This window comes from Zootoca vivipara, chromosome 2, assembly GCF_963506605.1.
Source record: "Zootoca vivipara chromosome 2, rZooViv1.1, whole genome shotgun sequence".
NCBI lineage: Eukaryota > Metazoa > Chordata > Lepidosauria > Squamata > Lacertidae > Zootoca > Zootoca vivipara.
The window spans coordinates 61311753-61336436 of record NC_083277.1 but is presented as its reverse complement, the minus strand read 5'-3'; the positions used below and the strand labels follow the sequence as shown (position 1 = coordinate 61336436).

General features: G+C 44.3%; 1 protein-coding gene across 2 annotated transcripts in view; it reads right to left on the bottom strand.

The window, feature by feature from the left end:
- Positions 1-18997, bottom strand: part of LOC118080450 (LON peptidase N-terminal domain and RING finger protein 1) — a 38053-nt gene extending 19056 nt beyond the window's left edge. Inside the window, exons 1-3 of one of the 2 annotated variants that reach the window (XM_035105719.2) lie at positions 17453-18997; positions 5857-5975; positions 629-751 (exon numbers count right to left, since the gene is read on the bottom strand). In XM_035105719.2, the coding sequence (XP_034961610.2) occupies positions 629-751; positions 5857-5975; positions 17453-17759 (549 nt within the window). In that variant the 5' untranslated portion in view covers positions 17760-18997. The remainder of the gene's footprint in view (positions 1-628; positions 752-5856; positions 5976-17452) is intronic. The other variant, XM_035105718.2, reaches the window with a different exon arrangement.
- Positions 18998-24684: the final 5687 nt, after the last annotated feature.

Genomic DNA, 24684 nt, shown 5'->3' with positions numbered 1-24684 from the left:
AATGAACAGTCACACTACCTCACCTGAGTGTTTTACTCCTAACCCATAATAATGGCAGGAGCTAAGCTGTTTTAAACAGTATGACTGATGCTCACAGCACCTGTTGCCTAGATTACTGTACACTCTTAACACCTAGCAATACTAATGTCTGGCTCATTTGAGCATGCCATTATTGAAATATTTTCGTTCAAAGCATTATTAATGTCATGCTCAAGCCATCAAAGGGAGGGAAGTATGCAGTGTAAACATGGAAGCTCCAGTTTAGCTTTCGTTTTGCGGCCAATCAAAATGAATACCCCATCTTTTGTTTTTGGGCAGTCTGAGTAGGCACAACCATGAGGATGAAATGCTGCATGATCAAACAGATGAAAAATCTCATATTATTTTGCTGGGAGGCTGGAATCTAAAGTGTCAGACATGGCAAAACTAACATTTTTTATTCCCAAAATTTAAGCTGAAGCTAATTCAAATGGCCATTGTGCATTATAATGCTGTTGTTTAGGTAAACTATAATATACATGTGTGCGTGTGTGCACGCGCATTACACACATACATTATATGTTTTACAAACCACATTGAGAAAGTTTTACCTTGAAGGAACCTAAAAGAATTTAAAATAAACAAATACCTTTTCTGTTTCGTATTGAGCAGCATGAAAATTGGGATTCAGCGTGAGGCAATGTTGGAACTGCAGCAGGGCCTCAGATTGCTTCCCCATTTCCAGGAGGACCTTTCCCTTCCTAAAGAAGACCTGAAAAAAAGCAGACAACATGGAGTTTTAACTTGAAGCCTTCAGACTTCCTGAACTTCCATATTCTTCTCTTAGTGTGCTGCTTTTGGCATAATTCAGAAGACACTAGTCTAATCCCAAGCATCTCCAATTCAGGCCTGGAGACCTTCTGTCAGGCAGTGTAGACAACACTGCATGTGATCGAACAATGGTCTAAAATGCTATGTTCCTAACCGTGACTGGGAATTATTTATGATTCACATGCTGACCAAGATACATCAATACAAAATCATACTTGTGATGCTGTCAAAGCCTATTGAATACTGCAAGGGAAACCTGGAATTTATTTATTTCTTCATTTATTATATTTTTATGCTGCCCTTCCTCCCAAAGTAGTAATAGTTGAACAAGTTGTCAATCACAAAACCACTTTTAGACCTTCGGAGTATAACATCTGCTCCTTTAGCCCTTTGGTAAAGGTAAAGGTTAAGGGACCCCTGACCATTAGGTCCAGTCATGACCGACTCTGGGGTTGTGGCGCTCATCTCGCTTTATTGGCCAAGGGAGCCGGCATACAGCTTCCAGGTCATGTGGCCAGCATGACAAAGCCGTTTCTGGCGAACCAGAGCAGCGCACGGAAACGCCGTTTACCTTCCCGCTGTAGTGGTACCTATTTACAGTGGAACCTCTACTTACGAATTTAATCCGTTCCAAATGCACATTCATAAGTAGAAACATTCGTAAGTTGAAACGATGTTTCCCATAGGAATGCATTGGAAATGGATTAATTCGTTCCGGTGCCTTAAAAAAAGGCTGGCGGCTGCGGCGGCGAAGGCCCGAAAGAAATTTGTAAGTGCTCGCCAATTATTTTAGTTCATAAGTCAAATATTTTGTAAGTCGAGTCATTCATAACTCAAGGTACCCCAGTATCTACTTGCACTTTTTATGTGCTTTCGAACTGCTAGGTTGGCAGGAGCTGGGACCAAGCAACGGGAGCTCACCCCGCCGCGGGGATTCGAACCGCCGACCTTCTGATCGGCAAGCCCTAGGCTCAGTGGTTTAACCCACAGCGCCACCTGCGTCCCGGACTTACAGTATTTGGCTGTAATTTGGTAGGATTTATCCACTACAAAGTGGCTATTATGCTTGCAAACTTCATCCACTTCTGTCAAAATGGAACAAAATTTATAGCTTTATTATTATTATTTCCCAGTAGTGAATGGGGAAAACAACGTAGGCTCAAGGCCCCAAGTTGAATCAGGTGGTCTTCAGATTGGTGCAGCCTGAATCAAGCAGAAAATTTTAGTCTGAACCTATTCTTGTGGCTGCTGTACACCCCCACCTCCTCAAAGCAAAAGCCAAATAAGCTTATGGAATCAATGCATTTCCTTTTTCTGTTTGGACTTAGATCTTTGCTTAGTCCAAACATATACATATTCTGCATATTATAAATTTATTTTAAGTGTTTGTGAGTCACTGTTCCAAGAAATGTCTCCAAATCAACGGACAGTCAAATGAAAAGCTGGAATAAATGTGGTAGACAAATAAAACAGAGATTAACAGCAAACAAAATAAACAGAATAGTAGTCAGGAAACCCAATAGAACAGCGATTAAATAGTTTTAATAGTGATTTTAAAAAGTGCAGTTTGTAAATGTAACGCTGGATCTCTCAGGCTCATGCCTAAATCAGCATTTCTCAACCGCTGTTCCGCGGCACACTAGTGTGGCGCGAGACGCTGGCTGGTGTGCCGCGTCGTGCGGCAACGAGAAGGGCGATTTTGCAGCTGCAAACTCCACCTCCCTGGGCGTCCTATTTCTTCGCCCCTTTTAGTTTCCACAGACCAATCAGCTTTCATTATTTCCATTTTCCCCATGCCTCACGTGACAGGATCATCCCAGAATCCTTTAGCCAAGATGGCAGCCCCCAGCAGCTAATAGTGCCGCACGTGTGTCTCTTTTTTGGAAAATCGAGCGGACTTCAAGTAGCTACTTTTAAAATATTCAATCTCCATCATTCAAAAGGTAGTTTGTTGCTAATTCACGGAGGCATGAAGACCAAATCGTCCTCTCACAGGTCCGAGAACACGCACAGGGTAAGATACGGGACGGCGAGGTCGGGTGGGGTGGATCAGAAACCCGGATCTTTTAAGAACTTGGCAGCGCTGACCCGCCGGAAAGCAATATTTGGCAAGTGTTTCTTACAGTCATAATTATAATATAGGGCGGCACAGAGTTAATTTTTTAAACTTTTTAAATGGTGGTGTGCCTCGTGATTTTTTTCACAGAACAAGTGTGCCGTGGCCCAAAAAAGGTTGAGAAATACTGGCCTAAATGATGGTAGTATTTGTGCCACATAAATCTATCTAGGAAAGATAGTTCAAAGACAGGATGCCACCACTGAAAAGGCTGTGTGGTCAAGCCATGGTAGGGTTTCTGAAGTCAGCAGGGCAGACTCATATGGGAGAAGGCAATTCTACTTCCAGACCATTTTAATTCTTATCAACTTTTACAAGCCTTGTCACCCATTCCGAGACCATGGAAAATCTCACCTACCCCCAACCAACAGATGAATTATTTTACTCTAATGCCATTTCATGCTAACCGTTGCTTCTCTCTCTGAAAGTAGTCCTGGTGCTTCTGATCTGTGTATTGTTTCAATTAAAGAAACCGAACACCTTTACCTGGCCAGCTTCATCAGTTCAGCTCACCACCGCAACTTGTGCTCACTGCAGGAATTCCAGCTTCTTCATAGCTTCTGCCCTATTAATTTGCTGGCAGACAAGCTATGAGACTGACTGAATGAATGAATGAAGATTGTGTATGACAGGAAGCCAGACAAGTTCTCGGGGTGGGGTGCTGTTTTTCTTTTAACCCAATAGAGTTGTCTAGGCACACCGAGCTTAACGAGGATTGACAGATGAACCAATTAGCATAATGCAGTGTTTACATTCTATCCTTGAAACCTAATTGTTATGTACTGAGCTGAATCCTAGAACAATAGGATTCAGAATCAGCGGGAGCTACCCAATCCAACTCCAGGTGGAAGTGAATCCGCAACCTGATTGGCCTGCTGGAGCAGCCAATCAGGCGGCTGGCAGAAGCGAATCTGCTACCTGATTGGCCTGTAGGAGCAGCCAATCAGGCTGCAGGCAGAAGTCAATCCACAATATAATTGGCCCACAGGTGTAGCCCTGAAGTAGCCAATCACGCAAGGCCCATTGTGTAAATAATGTATATAAGCAGATGGTTTTGGGAAAAGAGCCATTCTTCTTCTCCTCTTCTCCTTGATGACTATGAGCTGAATAAAGAGCATGAAATTCACTCTCGACTCCGAGTACATTTCACTAATGCTTCATTGACAGATTTGGTTAGTGTGTTTCCGAAGAAGATCTACCCAACAAAGCCGCCAGGAATGTCTACGTTTAGGATTACCAATGAACAGCTGTACCATGGCTACAGTCGATGTGCTGGAAGTTCAGAAGTTAGATTCACAGTGCAGCGAGTGAACACATTTGTTTCTGCTCTCCGATGCTAGACCTGTGCTACCTGTTTTCTCCTGGCAATTTGAAGACAATAAGAATTTCCTGGATGATCTATCTAACCCTTCTTGATACTGTGGGTTTAGCACAAAAGTGGGGAAGCAGGATCTGGCTAACGGGCCAGATTCTAAACTTCTTCATCCCCTGTGGGCGACTTTGACAAACGAACAGCTCCACCCATCTGTCAGATCGCATGAAGTCACATGATATCAGGTGATTCAAAGGAAGAATTAGCATTGCACACTGCGTACTCCAAATTATTCGTTGTAGCTTCAGTTCAAGTTGGGCTGCAAAGGAAAAATCTGTCGCAAATACAGAGTACAGAGGTACCTTACAGCAATTACACAGATGCCATGTCACAATCATGGATCCAAAGGTTTGCTTGCAAAAGACACAAGAGAAGTTCTCCCTTTATCATGGGATACATGTCTGCTACCTACTCTGGCACAAGCCTACTTCTGCAGGGGAAGGGACAGTTATTGGTTTGCATTTAGTGTCGTACCTCGGTTTTCGAAAAGCTTAGTTCTTGAATGTTTTGGCTCCCAAATGCCATAAACCCAAAAGTGACCGTTCCAGTTTACGAACTATTTTTGGAAACCGAAAATCCGACGGGGCTTCCACAGCTTCTGATTGGCTGCAGGAGCTTCCTGCAGCCAATCAGAAGCCACGCTTTGGTTTCTGAACATTTTGGAAGTCGAACGGATTTCCAGAACAGATTCCATTCAACTTCCAAGGTATGACTGTATGTGTTCTTGTTTTTCATGTATTTTATGTTGTGAAGCACCCTGAGAGCTATGGATGGGATGTATACAAATAAATAAATAAATCTTTATAGAATGATAGTAAAATACCATTCTCAAAAATCAGTGCTCCAGTTGATGAGGTTTTCAGCCATCTAACTTATGACCGTGTACACTTCCGGGGAAAGAGAAATTACCAAAGATGTTGTCAAAGCAAACTTACATATACAAACATCAAACAGTACAATGGATCTTTTAAGGAGGCCATTTCATGGAGCTTAGATGCTCAAGATGGGTTTCGTGTGTGGGTTGTTATTGTTGTTTTGTTATAGACTGAAATGCCACTCCTCTTCTCTGGCACCCAATAATTCAAGCACCATAAAATATTCTGGCAACACTTTCTTAAGTTTACTGTCTGTCTACCAAATTTTGCCCTGGGAGGCAATCTTGGTGGCTGTCCCTCAAGTACAGAATGCCTTCCTTCCAAAATCTCGCCAGAGTCTGTGAATATTCCAGACGTTGTGAGGAATCCATCTTTTTTTTTCTTATTCTTCTTTTCTTTCTTTCTTTTTTTTTTGCTTTCGGGAGCCAGGGAGGAAGAGAGAGAGGAGGATCATTTGAAGCATTCTAATAAGCTTAGTAGTTTCAACATCATTAAGCCTGGCAACTTGGCAAAGGGTTACCCATTAATTAACTGCTCCCTTTCCACCTGATCGCAGGGCTATACTATCTCAGCGCACACTCAGCCTATTACAGAACACGGTTCCATCGCATTCATGGCTTGCCTGTGGGCAAGACAAGAGAGAAGCTTGTCCAGGACAACATCAAACTGCACATTCAACTCACCTCACTCTCTTCTGGCTCTTGCCTGCTCAGCACCTCCAAATCCTCCAGGGCATCTGGGTATTGCTGCAAAGCCACATACACCTCCGATCGGCATAGTCTCAGCATAAGATCATCGGGAGCTACAGGCAGAAGCAGGACACTTCAGAACTGTTGCTAGCGAAGCAGTAGTCAAGGTAAATCTCTGTGCCAGAAGTGGGGGACCTGGGATCTTCCAGAGGCTATTTAGACTCCCAACTCCCATCAGCCCTTGCCAACATGCTCAATGGCTAGGGATTATGTGAGCTATAGTCCAGAAATATCTGGGGAGCCACAGGTTATTCACCTGCTCCACGAATTCTTACACTCCCAAGCAGGGTGGATTTGATTTAAATCAAATTGACTTAAATCACAATTTAAATCACTAGTCAGTAAGACTTGATTTAAATCATTTTTTTACAGAAAGACTCATTCTTGCTGGCATAATCTTAGTATTTACAACCAGATGAAGGTTTCATTTTTGGAATAATGAATTTTCAAAGAAGTTCTTACAGTTATATCAAAAATTACTGATTTTGTTATACCATTAGAAATACATAGACACATAATTATGAAATTATTGTAGGTTTAATAAGTTAACTGTTTGTATTTGGACAACTTTTCTGCTGTACTTTATTGGAAGAAGGAAAACAATCATTTCCTTAATACCAATTGAAACAATTTATTTAACTAAAAGAATAACATTATAGCATATGTATCCATGTTTGTTAACTGATGTGGTTAAACCATTTTTTAAAAAGAAAACTTAGACCAGGCATAGGCAAACTCCAGCCCTCCAGATGTTTTGAGACTACAATTCCTATCATCCCTGACCACTGGTCCTGTTAGCTAGGGATGGTGGGAATTGTAGTTCCAAAACATCTGGAGGACCGGAGTTTGCCTATGCCTGACTTACACTGAATTTTCACATGAAAAACTTAAAACAAATCCTTATTTCCTGATAAATAGCCTTTGGATTATAATGTAACAAATAGAAAACTATCTTTAAAAAGATGTTTCCTCCAAAAGCATTTTATTTTTAAAAAATCCAATTTAAATTTTTATAAAAAAATCTGATTTTTTTATTTTTAAAAAATAATCATTGATTTCTATCCACCCTGCTCCCAAGTTAATGTAAGGAGACAAAGTTTTTTTAACTGTGTGTGTTGCTTTTGTTTGTTACTATGGTATGTATTTTTTGTGTATTTATTTTGTAAACCACCCTGTAGTTCTTGGATGAAGGGTGGTACAGAAATTTCATTAATAAATATTAGTAGTAATAATAATAATAACTAGCTAGACTGTGTTAACTTCCAGTGCATTGTGGTTCATCTGGGCAAGGTTTGGGGATTAGAAACCACTGCACAAGCGGACATCAAAAGGCTTGAGATGATGGGCTTGTTGGGTGACTTCATCCCATCATCTCCAAAACCCGTTCACCACATATACAATCCAGCTATCTATAAAATCTATAAGTGATGTTTCCTTCCAACACACACACACGTTTTCCAGATCTGAAGTTGCAGGAGGAGGGGAAGCTGGAAATGAAGAACTGGAGATGAAGGTTCTGTGTGGCGCAGCCCCAAATAATTCCCATCACAGATTAAGGCTGTTGCATAAAATACTTACGTGGGGAAAGCCTCACTGAACTCAACGGGACTTACTTATGAGTACATATGTATAGGACTCAGTGGGACCCAGGTGGCGCTGTGGTTAAACCACTGAGCCTAGGGCTTGCTGATCAGAAGGTCAGCGGTTCGAATCCCTGTGACGGGGTGAGCTCCCGTTGCTCGGCCCCTGCTCCTGCCAACCTAGCAGTTCGAAAGCACGTCAAAATGCAAGTAGATAAATAGGAACCGCTACAGCGGGAAGGTAAACGGTGTTTCCATGTGCTGCTCTGGTTTGCCAGAAGCGGCTTTGTCATGCTGGCCACATGACCTGGAAGCTATACGCCGGCTCCCTCGGCCAATAATGAGAGATGAGCGCGCAACCCCAGAGTCGGTCACGACTGGACCTAATGGTCAGGGGTCCCTTTACCTTTACCTTTATGTATAGGACTACAAATGCAAGACAGGAATATACACCCCCAATTTCTCAGAATCATCTAGTCCATCCTCCTGCAAAGCAGGATTCTTTCTGTGGTTATACTCACAGATGCAGCACTCTGTATTGTTTGAGGTCTCTCTTTAATATGGTTGCTACTCATATTATTTTATTTCTTGCTCTCAAGGTTTTACTGTTTTGCTTTCAAAGCAAATGGCATGGTGGGGCAGAGGGGCTTCCCTGACCTCCTGGCAGATGAGTCAGTGGTGCTTACAGGAGGAGGTGAGGCACAGGCACTATAAGGTCATTGTGGGGCAAATGCGCCAGCAGAGCCTATACAGCACTCCAGTCTCCTGCTGCTGTGTTTGCACTGCCTTCTCCAAAACCCTGGTAAGTAGCACTGACTCACCTGCCAGGAGGTCAGATAAGCACCTCTGCTACTGATGCTGCTTTGATCTCCTTGGAGGGAAAAGTTGGCTACAAATGCCTTAAGGTAAATAAATAAAAAACAAATCTACACCAGAGGTGTGGGGTGGAAATCAGCATTTATTTAGAGCAGGCATCCCCAAACTGCGGCCCTCCAGATGTTTCCGCCTACAACTCCCATGATCCCTAGCTAACAGGACCAGTGGTCAGGGATGATGGGAACTGTAGTCCAAAACATCTGGAGGGCCAAAGTTTGGGGATGCCTGATTTAGAGAGAGATGAAAGTCCACAAGTTTTAAAGGGGATGCTATGTGTATTGATAAGGCTATAGAAATTCCCTACCAGAGAGGAATGGCAAGCTAAGCTGTTAGACTATGCTGAAATGGCAAAGCCGACTGGAAAACTCAGAGAACAAGCAGGCAAGAAATTCAAGAAAGAATTGGGAAAGTTTGTAATTTATTTAGGAGACCACTGTAAGCAGATGAAAAGATTAGCAGGATTTTAATCCCACTTGTAATGTAACAAATACTATGGACAGTATGGATAGATATAAAGCATAGACCATGAAATAATATGCAGTTGGAAATGCTGACAATAGAACCCATGGAGGGGATGGGTGGAAGTCTCAAGATTCAGAGAAATCTCATTTTATGGATATGTATTTGGTATTGTAATCAATTTACATTCGTAAAATACAATAAAAATGATTTCAAAAAAGGATAATGATATAGAAATAATATTGATTATTATGATTAATGAACATAGGATTCTACCAAGGTTGGGAAAAAGCTCTTATAGTCTACACCCCTCAGTTTATAGCAGCACCTTACTTGCCCCCCCCAATCATTACGTTTGCTTTAGCTGAGGTCTCTGCATTGCAGAGGGTTGGACTAGATTACCCTTGGGTCTCTTCCAACTCTAAGATTCCATGTTTCAGCCTTATTTAGAATAAGACATCTGAACTGCATCTCAGATCATCTTCTCTTTGTTCAGATTCATGCCCAAAAATAAACATTCGAACCCTCATTTGAAAAGCATGCTCTTGTGCAGTTCAGCAGAATCCGACACGGTCACTCAATTCAAACTCAATTCAGTTTGTTTAATGACAGGACCTGCTGGCTTTTGAGATAGAGTGATGCAGCTGTGCTTGTTTTACCTCGGAGGGAAGGAATTAAAACTGGTAGCCTACATGGTTCTTGGACTGACAATGGCCCGCCCACCCCTCCGTCCCCATCCAGTACATTTCCACAATTAAAAAAACACACACCACAGGGCTGCCTTTGCTGTAGTGATTCACCTATCAGTACTGCAGCAGTGATTCATCTATCAGTGCTGCAGAAAAGTGATTACACAACAACAGTTTCCATTGCAGAGATGTTGAAAGAATGAGAACCACGGAGCACGGGGAGCCTGCTTGCTGTGTGCTGCGGGTCACATTGCCCCCTTACATAAATTAGCTAAACTCTGACCCTCGTGTCTAACTTTAAATCTGGAAACCTGCAATGAAATCATCCCAGAGTCAGTTGCTAAACAGAGTGGGCTGGAATGCTTTTAGAGCTGGAAGGTTGGCATTCATCACGATCAACCCTTTTCTGGCAGAACCCAACGATCGCAAGATGACAAATATCCTTAGAGTAAGCCATGAATTGCCAGGGCTTCTAAGAACTTATCACACTACCCCACTGTGGAACCCACAGATCTCATCAAGTGTTGCCATGGGCTCCTAATGTATATTTTAGAGTTGGGTGGGGCAAGCTTTGATTACGCAGCACATGCAGAAATAATAGGTACACAAAAAAGCCATGTACATTGTAAGCATATGTATGGACAGATGATCTGGGAGAGGACCTACTTTCATACAAATGTATGATGTGTGGAGATGGGGACTGAGAGCCCACATCTCATTCTCATGCCAAACTCCATGTAGAAGAAGCAATCGATCCTAGGCCAGCCAGAAATGCAAACAGCAGGGAACAGAGTATAAACTGCCACTATTCGTGGTCATAGGTTGAAGAGAAGTTCCCTTCATGTGTTTAGTGAACATATGGAGAAAGGGGGAATCAGGATCACAGCTACTGTCCCAGCTCCTGGCCTCTCCCTTACGCATCTGAAGGCTGTATGCATATTTAAATCCCACCTGCACTAAACATTTAAAGCCGTATCATGGCGCTTTAAAACAGCCATTGCTTCCCCCAAAGAGTTCTGGGAAGTGTAGTTCATTAAGGGTGCTGAGGATCGTTAGGAGACCCCTATTCTCCTCACAGAGCTACGATTCTCAAGAATAGTTCAGCAATCTTAATTGAGGGAATTGCAGCTCTGAGACAAAGAGGGATAGCCTAACAACTCTCGGCCCCCTTAAACTAGCATTCATATGGGGAAGTCACAACGGTTTAAAGCAGAATGATTCCACTTTGAATGTATAGTGCATAGTTCCTCAAACAAAATAAGGAATTCTGCAAGAGGCAGGATCTCTGCAAATACACATTATGTGTAGACATGGTGATGGCTGCCATCTTGGATGCCTTTAAAGGGGGATTAGATGAATTCATGAAGGATAAGACTGACAGCTAGTCCCCTCCCTACCCCCTGCTCACAAAAATGTGTTCAGACCTTCAGACCTTGTTCACTGAACAAGTGAAAATGACTAGAGGCAGGCCCAGTCTTCAAGGGTGAGGTAAAAAAGGAGGGAGGAGGAAGTCATTTGGAAAATGCAATAAGCTTTGTCTCGATACTGTAATGCTTGGTGTTCCAAGACCTCTATCATTCGTGAATATTTTAACAATCTACAGCTTCTGACCGATCAAAATACCTTTTAATGGCATATGCCCTAGTTATTTTGTTAATGCTCACCACTTATGTCTGCATTATCCAATGACTGTACATTCTGTTCTTATAAAGAATTGATTTTTAAAAAAACAAGCATAACGAACACATGCAGCACTTTCCCAGCTTCCATGGCTCACAGGTTCCCCTTTCAGAGGCCAGCTACAGGTTCCCTGAGGGCATGTTGTTGCATAAAATACTTTTTAGTGGGAGCAAGAGAAAGTTTGCCCTGGACTCTGCAGACAATAATATCCTTATCCTTGCCTTAGATCCCTTTGGGATAATAGCAGGGAAGGCTAACCTGTGGTTTTCCTGTATCTTTAAGGCCTTCGCCAAGCCTCCGCCTTGCACAAAATATTTAAGTGCCTTTGCCATTTCCTAGCCAAGCAACATTGTAAGGGGTTGTATGGACCGGGCTAAGGTGGGGGGTGCATTGTTGCTTCTTCACAGCACCCAAATATGTCTTCTTTCAGTTGGGTCTTTGAACCTAGATGATAAGACGGAAGAGGAAGTAGTGAAGAGACCGTTCATTTTGTCCCACTTGGTTGACTGAAAAAGCAGCCTAAAGGCAACCCGGTAGCAAGGTACAGAATCTGCAAGCAGCCTTGAGTCTCGTCAGGGGGAAAAGCACAGTATATAATAAGCAATTAAATCTGAGCCCCACTCTTGCTTTGTGTCAAGTATAATCGAGATCACCACCCAAACAACTCTGCACCTTACCTCTGCAAGCAGCACCATGCTTTGCAGAATCCAACTCTTTTACTTAAGATTGCCACATTGTCTCCTGTCGGGGGCCTTGGTGATGACCAGCCACATGCCAAGAGCGGATGCACAGAATTTAGGACTCTGTCAGTTTGGCAGACTACTGCCAGACTTCTTCAGGCCCATTGACAGTTTATGGGCTATTCTTACATAGCCCTACAGACTTGATCCACAACATGCTCTACTGAAAAGTTATGCCACAGCCAGGCTCAGCAAGATCTAGTGTTTGTTGTGCTTGAGTATTCCACCATAGTTTCACCGGCTGTGCTGGGGAAGTCATCTCTATCTCTGTACTCTCCATCTGTAAAATGGGTCGGTGTCTTCTAAATGCTCGACAGAATGCTGAAAACATGAGGTAAGAGAGGTGATTTGAAGTGAGTTTATAGTCAAGGTCAACTGCGTGTACTTTCAGTTCTTGCTTTCTGCCTCTGACACAGTAAAGTCTTGATTGTGTTAAAACAATCTGAGGTGACTTGGTATCTTGTGTGGATGGTATTGCTTATGCTTAGTGACTTGGAGGCACAAGCAGCAGTTGTACAACTTTGGTGCCCTTCCAAGACATTTTGCTGCTTGAGGTGAAGGACAAGATTCCTTCCCATTTCTAGTGGCTACATTCTGCCATTTCTCATATGTCACTTTGCTAGAGCATCCTGTTTGAAGTACAGCTTCAAGCCAAGGCCTTCCTACAGGGGCATTATATGGGGGGGGAAGCTCGTGAAAGCCACCTAAAGAAGGGATGGGGTACCTGGGATGTTGCTGGACTACAACTCCCATGGTCCCTGGCCATCAGCTATACTAGCTGAGGCTGATGATAGAGCCCAGCATCACTTGCAGCTGGAAGATCACAGGTACCTCATCCCTATCCTAAAGCTACTGTAGGCAAGAAGATTATAAATATAGATCTAACTTGTAAGTGGAGCTGCACTCTTTCTTCTGCTTGTCACACATGCGACATCGCAACCTTCTGCTTGTATGAAGGTTGCAATATGAAGGGGGGGAAACAGCCTGAGTTTAGGGTCTTGCCACATGTCAAATTAATCAATTACTGTTTCTTCACCTGTCTCCCACCCAACATCTACACCTGAAAAGGATCTAGGAGTCTTGGTAGACCACAAACTTGGCATGAGTCAACAGTGTGATGCAGCAGCTAAAAAAGCCAATGCAATTCTGGGCTGCATCAATAGGAGTATAGCATCTAGATCAAGGGAAGTAACAGTACCACTGTATTCTGCTCTGGTCAGACCTCACCTGGAGTACTGTGTCCAGTTCCTGGGCACCACAGTTCAATAAGGATACTGACAAGCTGGAACGTGTCCAGAGGAGGGCAACCAAAATGGTCAAAGGCTTGGAAACAATGCCTTATGAGGAAGGACTTAGGGAGCTGGGTATGTTTAGCCTGGAGAAGAGAAGGTTAAGGGGGATATGATAGCCATGTTCAAATATATAAAAGGATGTCATATAGAGGAGGGAGAAAGGTTGTTTTCTGCTGCTCCAGAGAAGCGGACACGGAGCAATGGATTCAAGCTACAAGAAAGAAGATTCCACCTAAACATTAGGAAGAACTTCCTGACATTAAGAGCTGTTCGACAGTGGAACTTGCTGCCAAGGAGTGTGGTGGAGTCTCCTTCTATGGAGGTCTTTAAGCAGAGGCTTGACAGCCATCTGTCAGGAATACTTTGATGGTGTTTCCTGCTTGGCAGTGGGTTGGACTGGATGGCCCATGTGGTCTCTTCCAACTCGTATGATTCTATGATGTTCAACTGCTCTGTTTTGTATCCAGGTCTTCTATGTAAATAAAGGTTTGACTGTCTTAAATCATTTGATATGATTGAAGGTGGGTTGCTGGATAGGTGACTGATGCATGGTTCAAAATGGGCACCAAGATTTAATTGCTTAAACGGTGTGTCTGAGAATTATTAAGAACACAAGGGGGTGCACTGAGCACATCCCAGACCAATACTATTTCTCTCCAGTTACCCTGTGTTCCCACATAATTATAGCTTATGCATCTCCATCTCTCCTAAACACCCAGTGAGGAAACAAACATTCTTTTTTAAAAAAAAAAAGTTATTTTACTACATTACTATTTGCCACCCTGGGCTCCTTTTCAAGGAAGGGCAAGATGGAAATTTAACGAATCAAAATAATATCGTTCACAATCCTTTTCAGACTTCGGAAATCAGGTTTAGGATCACACAAAAACATGGGATTGGTAGAAACCGATTTCTAACCCACTTAAATTTGATGGAGCTTACTCGCAGGTAAAGGATTGCTGCTTAAGGCAGAGAAGACCCCAAAGGTTTGTTTTAAGTTGAGTCTACTGGAAAATATTTGACTGAGGTGGGAGTCTAGCAATCATAATTTTGAACAGAAGAAACATTAAACTAGCCTAAAAAGAAAAGGTTTCAATTTCCCTGAATTTTATTGCATGCTGTTTCTTTGGCAAACCAAAGCAATAATAGAAAGAAATTATGAAGTGAAGATGAATCAAGCAATAAATGTGGCTCTGAAAACAACAGAATGCCATAGTTTGGTGAGTTTCTATTAGGAAACTATTGTCTGTTGTGAAATGCATTAAATTGCTTTAAGAGGTGAGCTGAAAAAAGAGCACTTTCTATCACACAGGCAATATTAACTAAATACATAGGGCAGCCTTATTTTCCTGACCAAGTCTCTAACCGCTACTAGCAAAGCAACAGGCAGAAATTCAACATGCAAAAACCCTCCTAGCACAAAGACAGAGTGGTTGGGAGAGCTGCACCTCTTGAATATCTGCCTGCTGCATGGCTGTCAAAGGCACAGAGTCTCCAGAAGAAAAATGTGATAACCCAAACTGACTCCAACAAACTACACAGCCAGCTTTTCATGCTAGAAGTTTTGCAGAAAGGGTGAGGATTTTACAACTGAATAAAAAAATCACTAATCTGGACCAGCCTTTTCAGGAAAGTCTCTCTCTCTCACACACACACACACACACAAACACTATCTACAGCAGGCATCCCCAAACTGCGGCCCTCCAGATGTTTTGGCCTACAACTCCCATGATCCCTAGCTAAGAGGACCCGTGGTCAGGGATGATGGGAATTGTAGTCCAAAACATCTGGAGGGCCGAAGTTTGGGGATGCCTGATCTACAGTATATGCAAATACCATACAAGAATAAAGGGATTTTGTGACAAACAAGCCATTAAGCAGTTTGGGAGAGTGGTTTAAATGGTTACAGACACAAAAGTGAATCCACTACTATAGCTCATGGCAGAATTAAAGGTTGATTTCAGATCAGTTTCTTATTGTGAAACCAGGAATATAGTTGGGCTTCTACACAAGAAATATAAATCTCTCCATAATAAACTGAATAAATGTTCAACTAATTCCTAAATGAATCCTTGTGACTACTGCCGGTCATGCATATTTTGCTGAGTTTACAAAACATAAATAACATAACATGCTGTTTACAGGCAAGTCCTGACAAGAAATTCATGACCCAAAGTGAGGGCTAGCTTTTATGCTAACCGCTGATTACTGTCACAGAAACAGAAATCTTTGTGCTGTGTTATATAAACACCCCTCAAAACCAAGTGCTAAATTAAAGGATTTAACAGTGAGATCCTAAGCAGGTTTACTCAGAAGCAAGTCATTGTGTTCAATGAGGCTTACTCCCAGGTAAGCATGCATAGACTTACAGCTTTAATCTATATTATCCATAGAGTTATTTGCACCCCACAACATGTTCCCTCCTGAATAAGCCTAAAGAGGAATCTAGGACTGCCTTTGAGGATGGTAAAGTTGAGGTGACCTAGAGCTTGTGGGATTCAAGAGCAGCTGGATCACTTCACTGATTCAGACCTTTACAGAATTGCTGAGGCCCTCACATCATTCTTCATTTGTTAAGAGCCTGTTATAAAACACCAGCTCAGAGTCTGCAATGACTCAAACACGCACAGGTGTTTCATAAAACAGGTGAGCCTAGCACAGTGGAATAAGCTCATCCAGCCTCCACTTGACTTCCTCCCTCCTCTTCAGTTTTATGGTTACCCCCCAAGACAATGTCATGCTAATTCATTAGGTCCAGCTTTCTCTTTCACTGCCTCTTTATACCAGGAGCCTGTTGAATTTCAGCCAACTATTTAAAGAAAGTCTGGGGGTGGAAATCGAGTTTGGGGAGTGGGCATGTAAAGGATGAGGTGAAAGAGGGAGTGTATGTCTTCTCTAGGGAAGGATAGCACTATCGGTAGAGCCTAAGACTCAATCTCAGGGCTGTGGCTTCAAGCCCCACATTAGGCAAAAGATTCCTGCGTGGCAGGGGGTTGGACTAGATGACCCTTGTGGTCCCTTCCAACTCTGCAATTCTATGATCAGGGAAGAAATAGCATTGCCCGCTACACTTTTATTTAGTACAGCAGAGCGTGTACTGGGTTCAAATCCCCGCACAGTCTTGGGCAAGTCATACTGCCTAAAAAGGTAAAGTCCAGTCGCGAACGACTCTGTTGCGGTGCTCATCTCATTCTATAGGCCGAGGGAGCCGGCGTTTGTCTGAAGACAGCTTCCGGGTCATGTGGCCAGCATGACTAAGCCGCGTCTGGCAAAACCAGAGCGGCGCACGGAAACGCCGTTTACCTTCCCGCCGGAGCGGTACCTATTTATCTACTTGCACTTTGTTCAGAAAGGACAGCTACAGAAATGACCAGTAACCCTGAACTTGGACTAAGTCCTATCCCATAGGCATAGCCGGGGGGGGGGGCAGCAGCCTTCCCCCCCCCCATCAATAAAATTCCATAAAAGTACATAGCAAACTGAGGTTCTGTCCCCCTAACAAAAATCCTGGCTGCTCCCATATCCTACCCTATCTTATTTTTGTGTTCTGTGCCCACAAAGAGGAGCCAAAGGCGACCACATGTTCCCCCACACCCCTGAACAGATACAGCAATTCCGGCAGCACAATTCGCATTGGTCAGCTTTTCAAAGGTCCCACGAGGTGCCCTATAAAAGGGCTGTGCCTGCCATATAAGGCAAAGCCGTGCTTTTTTCTATAAAAAGACAAACCAACAAACTCATTGTATAAGTAATTTTCTGATGTCACCATCGCCACTGGACGCGTTCTTCGCCTTGACACACGTGCAGCATAAAAAGCTGCAAAAGAAGCAAACTTAACTTCCCAAAAGTTAACTTTTAATTTTTTTAAAAAGTATTTTTTTATGCAAAGAGCCGTTTGGGCAGAATGCGGCAAGCATATGTGGCTGTACGCGGAAGGCGGCTCCGTGTCCGCAAAGTCTCTTGCCTGTAACAAGCAGGAAACGAGGAACTCGGCGACAAACTTATCGAGGATTGTCCCTCGCTGCTTACACAATGCGATACGGTGACAAGTTGCATAACCGGCGACGGCTGGGTGTGTATGTGTCTTCAAATGCAAGACTCCCGAAAGAAATCCGTCAAAGCCCCCTGTTAACCTGCCTTGCCCCTCCACCCCCACCAGACCCGTCAGTGTCCCCAGTCCCCAAAAAGGCATCTCTGGGGCATGCAATGCTTACCCAGCGCGACCCCTTTCTGCACGCTCCTCAGCGCTCCCCGGTAGTCTCCGCTTCTCAGCAGCTCCTGCAAGTCGGTCTTCAGCCTGGCCACTTGAGTGCCTTTGTCCAAGCATTTCTCCAACAAGTCACACAGCAGGACGTTGCAGGACACCGTCCGCGAGCCCAGCGGGACTAGCTTCCCCCCACAGAGCCGGCACTTGGAGGGCACGTCTCCTCCGAGGCATCTTCTGCAGAAGGTATGGCCGCACGACACGGTCACTGGGTCCCACAGGGCCCGGTGGCAAGAGGCGCACAGGAAAATCTCCATGGCTCCTGCCACGGAGAGAGAGGGGAGGCAGGCAGGCAGCGGGGCTGGTTAAAGGGTGCCTCCCAGGGTTACGTGCGAAGGGCTATCGCCTCTGAAGAAGAGCGGCATCGAAAAGGGACGGGGATGGAATCGGGGGCGGGGATGGGTGGGTGGGTGGGGAGAGGATTTCCCTTGAAAACCGAGTCTCCCGTGGGAGCAACTTGGCGTGGCGAAGCAGCCTCCTGCAGCAACCGGGGACACTTTCCCAAAAAGGCCCGGAGGTTCACCTTCCTGCTTTATGGGGGCAAGACCACGAGCCGAGTGGCTCGCTCGCTCTTAAAGGCGCAGCGCTCTTCCCCGGAGGTTCCCCACGCACAGCGCGCTCCGGAGAACTTTGCAACGGATCGAGAAGCAGCTGCAGCTGGTGCAATGTAAGCACTTTTCCGCTTTCACTTTGTTTATTGCGGGTCGTCCTCGCACCCTTTTTAATTGCCCCTATTTCATCCCTTTTCACCCAAGAGGTGCCTGCTCAGCCTCGTCGCCCGAGACATAGAAGCTTTCAAATGCATCCAGAAAAGACACCAAAAGAAAAACAGCAGAGGGAGGCGGCGGCGCAGGGGAGAATGACCCTTTGTCCCCACCACGACCGGGGAAAAGTCAAGCTCGCTCGCAGCGCGCCACCCGCCGCTCCTTTGCCGCGTCTGCGCGGAAACTAAGCGAGCAGGTTACTTTTTGGAGAGGTGCCGGCCGGGGCGGAGTGGAGGTTGCTTGTGTAAGTGCGAGCTCCACCCGCCCCCTTCTCTTCAAACTCTTCTGACGGGTCCTGCTGCGATCGTGCCACTTCGCCGACGCGCTGCCCATCCGCTCCCCTTTCCAAGAGGCTGGGAGAGAAGCGAAAAGCATCCGATTTCCTCCCTTGCCTCTGGATTCATGCACGGCGCACCGGCAGCCTCTCCGCGTGCGTCAACTTGGGGCGAGTTAGCAGGAGAAGAGAGGAAGGAGGGGAGAAGCGCGGAGGCAGGATTTTCAAACAGAAAAAGCACGATCGGTCACTTTTCTTTTCCTGCTCCCTCGCTAGATTGCTCCCCCCAACCCCCACCGACCCCTTTGGTTACCTTCTGAACACACACGCGCGCACAAACACGAAAGAACAACAACAACAAAAGGTCCGAATATTACATAAAATGTGGAGTAGCCCCATGTGATGGAGCCGGAGAGCTGCTCCATTGGCTGCCGGCTTCGGCCCGCCCCTGTTGTGAAACAGCCATTGCGGAGCGCGTTTCATAACCTCTGAAATGGGCAGTTCGGAGTTTGGAGGTGGGGGCGGGAAGGGAAGACGAAAGAGAGAGACAACACCCTACTTTTTCAGGGGGCTGCGATGTGTTTTGAAGTCCCCATAGCTCTCATCCCTAACCAGGAGGAGGAAGTGGCGATTGCTTGCGAAGCGCAGTTGATGCATTGCAAGAGGCTAAGTCGCCTGGGTCAGCTCTGCATGTACTCGCAGGCAGCCTTTAGGCAACCTATGACCCTTTAGCTCGGCGTTGCCTCTTCGTCGTTATGCTTCTCCCGGTGAAATGACGCTCCCGGAAAGCATTTGCATGCAGAGTACAAAATGTTCTGGATCTGAAATGATTGCTCATGAAATGAGCAGCGCGAGCAATCCCTAGCAAGTTTTCTCGGAAGGACCAAAGTGCCAGGGAAAGGCGTAGCTGGTAGGTGAGCTGTTCCCTTACTTATAGGGAGCAGGCCCCATGGAAGAACCTGGTGGAAGTGGCCTTTTGGGTGTGGCGTCTGCAACGCAGCAGTAGGGGACAACGGCGGCATAATTTACTGGGGAGTCCATGGGGCAGCCTTCCCCTTGTGACCCAAACAATTTCATAGGGTTGTTCTGAGGAGGCTAAAATGGACATGGAGGAAAGAACACTGCCTCAAATGTTTGCACAAATGGCCAGAGTAGAAATGCACTAAAGAAACATGTGAGGGACGCGGGTAGCGTTGTGGGTTAAACCACAGAGCCTAGGGCTTACCGATCAGAAGGTTGGCAGTTTGAATCCCCGCGACAGGGTGAGCTCCCGTTGCTTGGTCCCTGCTCCTGCCAACCTAGCAGCTCAAAAGCACAAAGTGCAAGTAGATAAATAGGTACCACTCCTGCGGGAAGGTAAACAGAGTTTCCGTGCACTGCTCTGGTTCTCCAGAAGCGGCTTAGTCATGCTGGCCACATGACCCGGAAGCTGTACGCCGGCTCCCTCAGCCAGTAAAGTGAGATGAGCGCCACAACCCCAGAGTAATCCGTGACTGGACCTAATGGTCAGGGGTCCCTTTACCTTTAAATAACATGTATCTGGTGAGCCATCAGGATAATTCAGTTCCCCTGCTGTTTGTCCCCCATCCCAGGAGTGGAATGGCCAATCCATAGGCCTGTTTAGGTCCCCCAGGCCTCCCCATTTGGCCCACCAGACCATTTTGGCCAAGGCACAACCCTGACATCAGGTGTGGGACACGTAAACACAGGGCTGGGCCAAAGGGGGGAGAGAATTGGAAGATTTTTTGAAGCCCCAACGAGCAGATTGAGCTTTAAAGTGCCAATTGCAAGCACCAACGATCAGCTGATTGTAATTGCTTGAAGATGGGTGGCACTAGAGAGTTTCGCTTTGGAAAGAAAGAAAAAATGCTCCAGTTAATGGGGCAGTCAGAGGAAGTTGCTGTAGGCCCTGATGGTCAGTTACGGGGATCTCCTTTGTCAGCTGTTAAAGTTCAGTCCAATGTGATTAGAACATAAGGTGATTGGCAGGTAGGTGGTCCCACTCTCCTGCCAAAGTTGAGAGGGTGAGGAGTATCTACCATCTTGAATTCAGAATGCAATAAAACTGTAATAGTCTCTTAGAGTTTGTTTGTTTTTTAAATAAGAATCTTCGGCTGCATCCATCAAGCTTAAATGTTACGTTTCCATCTCTAAAATGGGCACATGTTTTTTTGGGAAAGTCTTCTACTTTCTTAATTAGTTGATATAATGTCAGGTTTCATTGAACTTTCCTGCTTTCCATTTGGGGTGCAAGTTGTGCTGGTCTGCAGTTGCTGAATGCCATGTGTGGATAGAATCGACTAGTGTCAAGGGACTTGTAAGTACAAGCAATGGATGGATGAGGTGGAAAAGGAGGAATCTGTGTGAATAAGAGCAGTGGCACTACTTACCTGGGTTTGGTTTCCTTTGGAGCAGAGAATACAGGAGACATGATATTTTTGAATATTTGAGTTTCTTTACAAATATGCATGTAGAACATGGATGGAGACAAACTAAACATGCCCAAATCAGCATCTTCACTGCCCCACATCAGATTTTTGCTTACAACTCCAGGCTTGAGTCTCAAGGAGCAATTTCTCTTTTGTTCCTTTTCACAGACACACCCACCTTCATTCAGTTAAGTCAAGGGGCCTCAGGAAATACTCAGAATATCCATGTTCAGATACAGTCGCAACCCTGATTGTGTGACTGAAATCAAAAGGATTTATTATGGGGTTCTTTTAAAAAGTGCAACTGACGAAAGTTTGCTCAGAGCAAAATTCAGGGTGGATAATTCATTCTCGACGGTACCATCTTCCATCATTCTAATTGCTACTGCAGTAGGAGCAGTAGGATTCTTCAAGCTCACTTTAAACTCACTGTGGGGCCATGCGGGTTCCCATGGCTGTGCTGCTGATCTGGAGGAACAGGTCATCACCAAATTTGAAGTGGTTGTGGGTAAGGACAAAGTAGCAGAGTTTGGTAGCAAAGTCCGCTGTGGTTTTATCTGAAATGGTGTTCCTTATGGCTTGTAAACCATCATTGTGTGGGATGTTGGTGTATAGAGATTCCACATCCATAGTGGCTAGTATAATATTGTTAGGAAGATTGTTCAAAGATTGTATTTTCCTCAGAAAATCTGTGGTGTCACGTACGTAGCTGGGAGCACTGATAGCATATGGTTTCAGAACAGAGTCCCTATAGCCGGAAACACCCACTGTAATGGTGCCAATACCTGAGATGATGGAGCGTCCTGGATTTCCTGGTTTGTGTATTTTAGGTAGAAGATAGAAAGTTCCTGGTCCTTCAATCTCCCAGGACATTCTATACAAGATCTCAAAGCAGCTGTTTTATTACAGAAAAAATTCAGGAACAGACTGGAAAGAGAAGTTTCTGAATTGGAACTCATTACCAAGCTTAAAACCATGGAGCCACCTGGGATGAATAAAGACATTGGATTCTTATCTCATTATGCATGATCAAGCTTTCTTTAGCGCCTCAGCCCTTGCTTTTTTTCCCCAGGACCAATTGCAGTCATCAACAGTCGTTAAAGCCATCTACAGGTTTACCACTCCCATCAGTCCATTCCCATCACCCCCACCCTCTGAATATACATAAGGGTCTGGTGGATTCTGTTTCAGTGTATCTGACGAAGTGTGCATGCACACGAAAGCTCATACCAAAATAAAAACTTAGTTGGTCTTTAAGGTGCTACTGAAGGAATTTTTTTATTTTGCTTCGACTCAGACCAACACGGCTACCTACGTGTAACTTTAAACTCATGGTTAAGTTTGTGGCCACATCCTTTGCTGCCCCATACCTGATGATGTCAGATGAGGGGTAGGGGGCATGTTTTGGTGGAAATGGTTTTGTGGGGCAAGTTGATGATCCCAGGTGGGTTTAATTTGGCCCATGGGCCAGAGGATCCTCACCCCATCTAAATTATCGTAATTCATTCTAAAGTTTGCATTTTTATATATAAATTAGAATACTGTATGCAGATTTTATGCAAGTCTGTCTCCTCTTCTGTCCTTGGGTGGGTGGGTGGGGGATGATGTGTAAGTGACCTCCAAGAGGGGGGAGAGATTGAGAGAGAAAGAGTCTGGTTGAAAGTAAAGCACCTCTTGGAATCTGATAACAGATCAACGGCTTTGATGTCGCTTTACAGGAGTCTGTATGCTTCTGGTCTGCTTGTTGCAATGGCATCTTAAGTCCCAGAGTTCTTGCAACAAAATGAAACTAAAGCTGCAGTTCTCAGCGGGACACATACCTGGAAGCAGGGTGGATTTGATTTAAATCAAATTGATTTAAATCACAATTTAAATTACTAGTCAGTAAGACTTGATTTAAATAAAAAAATACTGATTTGGTTATACTATTAGAAATACATAGACAGATCATTATGAAATTATTGTGAGGTTTAATAAGTTAACTGTTTATATTTGGACAATTTTTCTGCTGTACTTTATTGGAAGGAGAAAAATAATCATTTCCTTAATAACAATTAAACAATTTATATAACTAAAAGAATAGCATTATAGCATATGTATCCATGTTTGTTAACTGATGTGGTTAAACAATTTTTTAAAAAGAAAACTTAGACCAGGCATAGGAAAACTCCAGCCCTCCAGATGTTTTGAGACTACAGTTCCTATCATCCCTGACCACTGGTCCTGGAGGGCCGGAGTTTGCCTATGCCTGACTTAGACTGAGTTTTAACACACATGAAAAACTTGAAACAAATCCTTATTTCCTGATGCATTGCCTTTGGACTACGATGCAACTTAAACAGAACACTATCTTTAGAAAGATTTTTTTTCTCCAAAAGCATTTTATTTTAAAAATCCAATTTAAATTTTAAAAAATCCAATTTATTTTTTTTAAATCACTGATTTTTATCCACCATGCCTGGAAGGAAGTCCCATTGAATTCAATAGAGGTAAGCATATGCAGTCCTGGCTTAGAATAAAATACTTGGGATTACATGACACATCAGCCTTGCCCTGTCTGTTTCGCCACTTGTGGGAGTGGAAGCAGGCTTCCATCAAGCCAAAACATGAGGGAATCGTGGGGAATTGTTGATGAGACTCAATCATCTGTGCAAAATCCTCATCTTTCCAAAGCCTGCAGGTGGGTGGACTGCTATTTAGAAGAACTCAATGTAGACAGAGATGCTAACCAGCTCTTAAATTGGGACAAATATGTAATCTGTGGGGTTCTCCTCACCACCATCCCCGTCATGTACTCAAGGCACTGAGTGAATCATACTTGCTTTAATGATTCAGCAATCACAGGGAGTCTGAACACCAGCTTTTGCACACGTTGGGAGGTTGCTACATAACAGGAGCTTTCAAGTTATGTCACAGCGAAGCCTACTATCTCAGCAAGGGGAGAACAAAAGGTTTATGGAGTTCTATGTCCTTCCAAAGCACTTTGGTCAAGCCTAGAGACCCGTGACTCACCCTGTGGCCTTCCCCAACGTGTACCTTCATGTGCATTTAAAAGCCAGGTTCCAATTGTAGAAAAATGAAACCTTTCTGGGAAAGAATGCAATTGATGCACCAATATGGGGGGAACCATGCAGCCTTTTCACAAGACAGAAATGTTTCTACAGATCTGATCGATTTTGGAAAAGGAATTCTTGCAGGTAATGTTGCCCATTAAAAGGTGGGGGGAATCAAGATCTCTGTTGCTAGCAGAAGTGGATTTTGATTGTTTTTCTTTTTAGCATTAGAGCTGTGAGAACTCGCTTCTGGCATGAAAACCATCACCATAGTTTCTAATCATTATGTGCATTGTGCAAGTGCAGGCGACGACCGATTCAGCAAAGATATGACAGTCAGGTCAGGTTGACCTGGCTTGTAGTGCAGCTCTTTATGGCTCATCATGTGGCTTTGGTCACACTCACACCATCCATTTGAAGCACATGACTTCTCCCAAAGAATGCTGGGAATTGTAGTTCACCCCTCACAGAGATGCGATTCTCAGCACTCATAACAAACTATACTCCCCAAGATACTTTGAAGGAAGCCATGCGCTTTCTTTGAGGTCCTCTTTCTCCCTCTCTCTGTCCTTTGGTTCAAACCCTTGCCTCTGACCGTGTGCCTTTTCAATCCCTTGAAATAGCAAAGCATAGATGCATTTAATTTTGAAGGGAAAAAAATC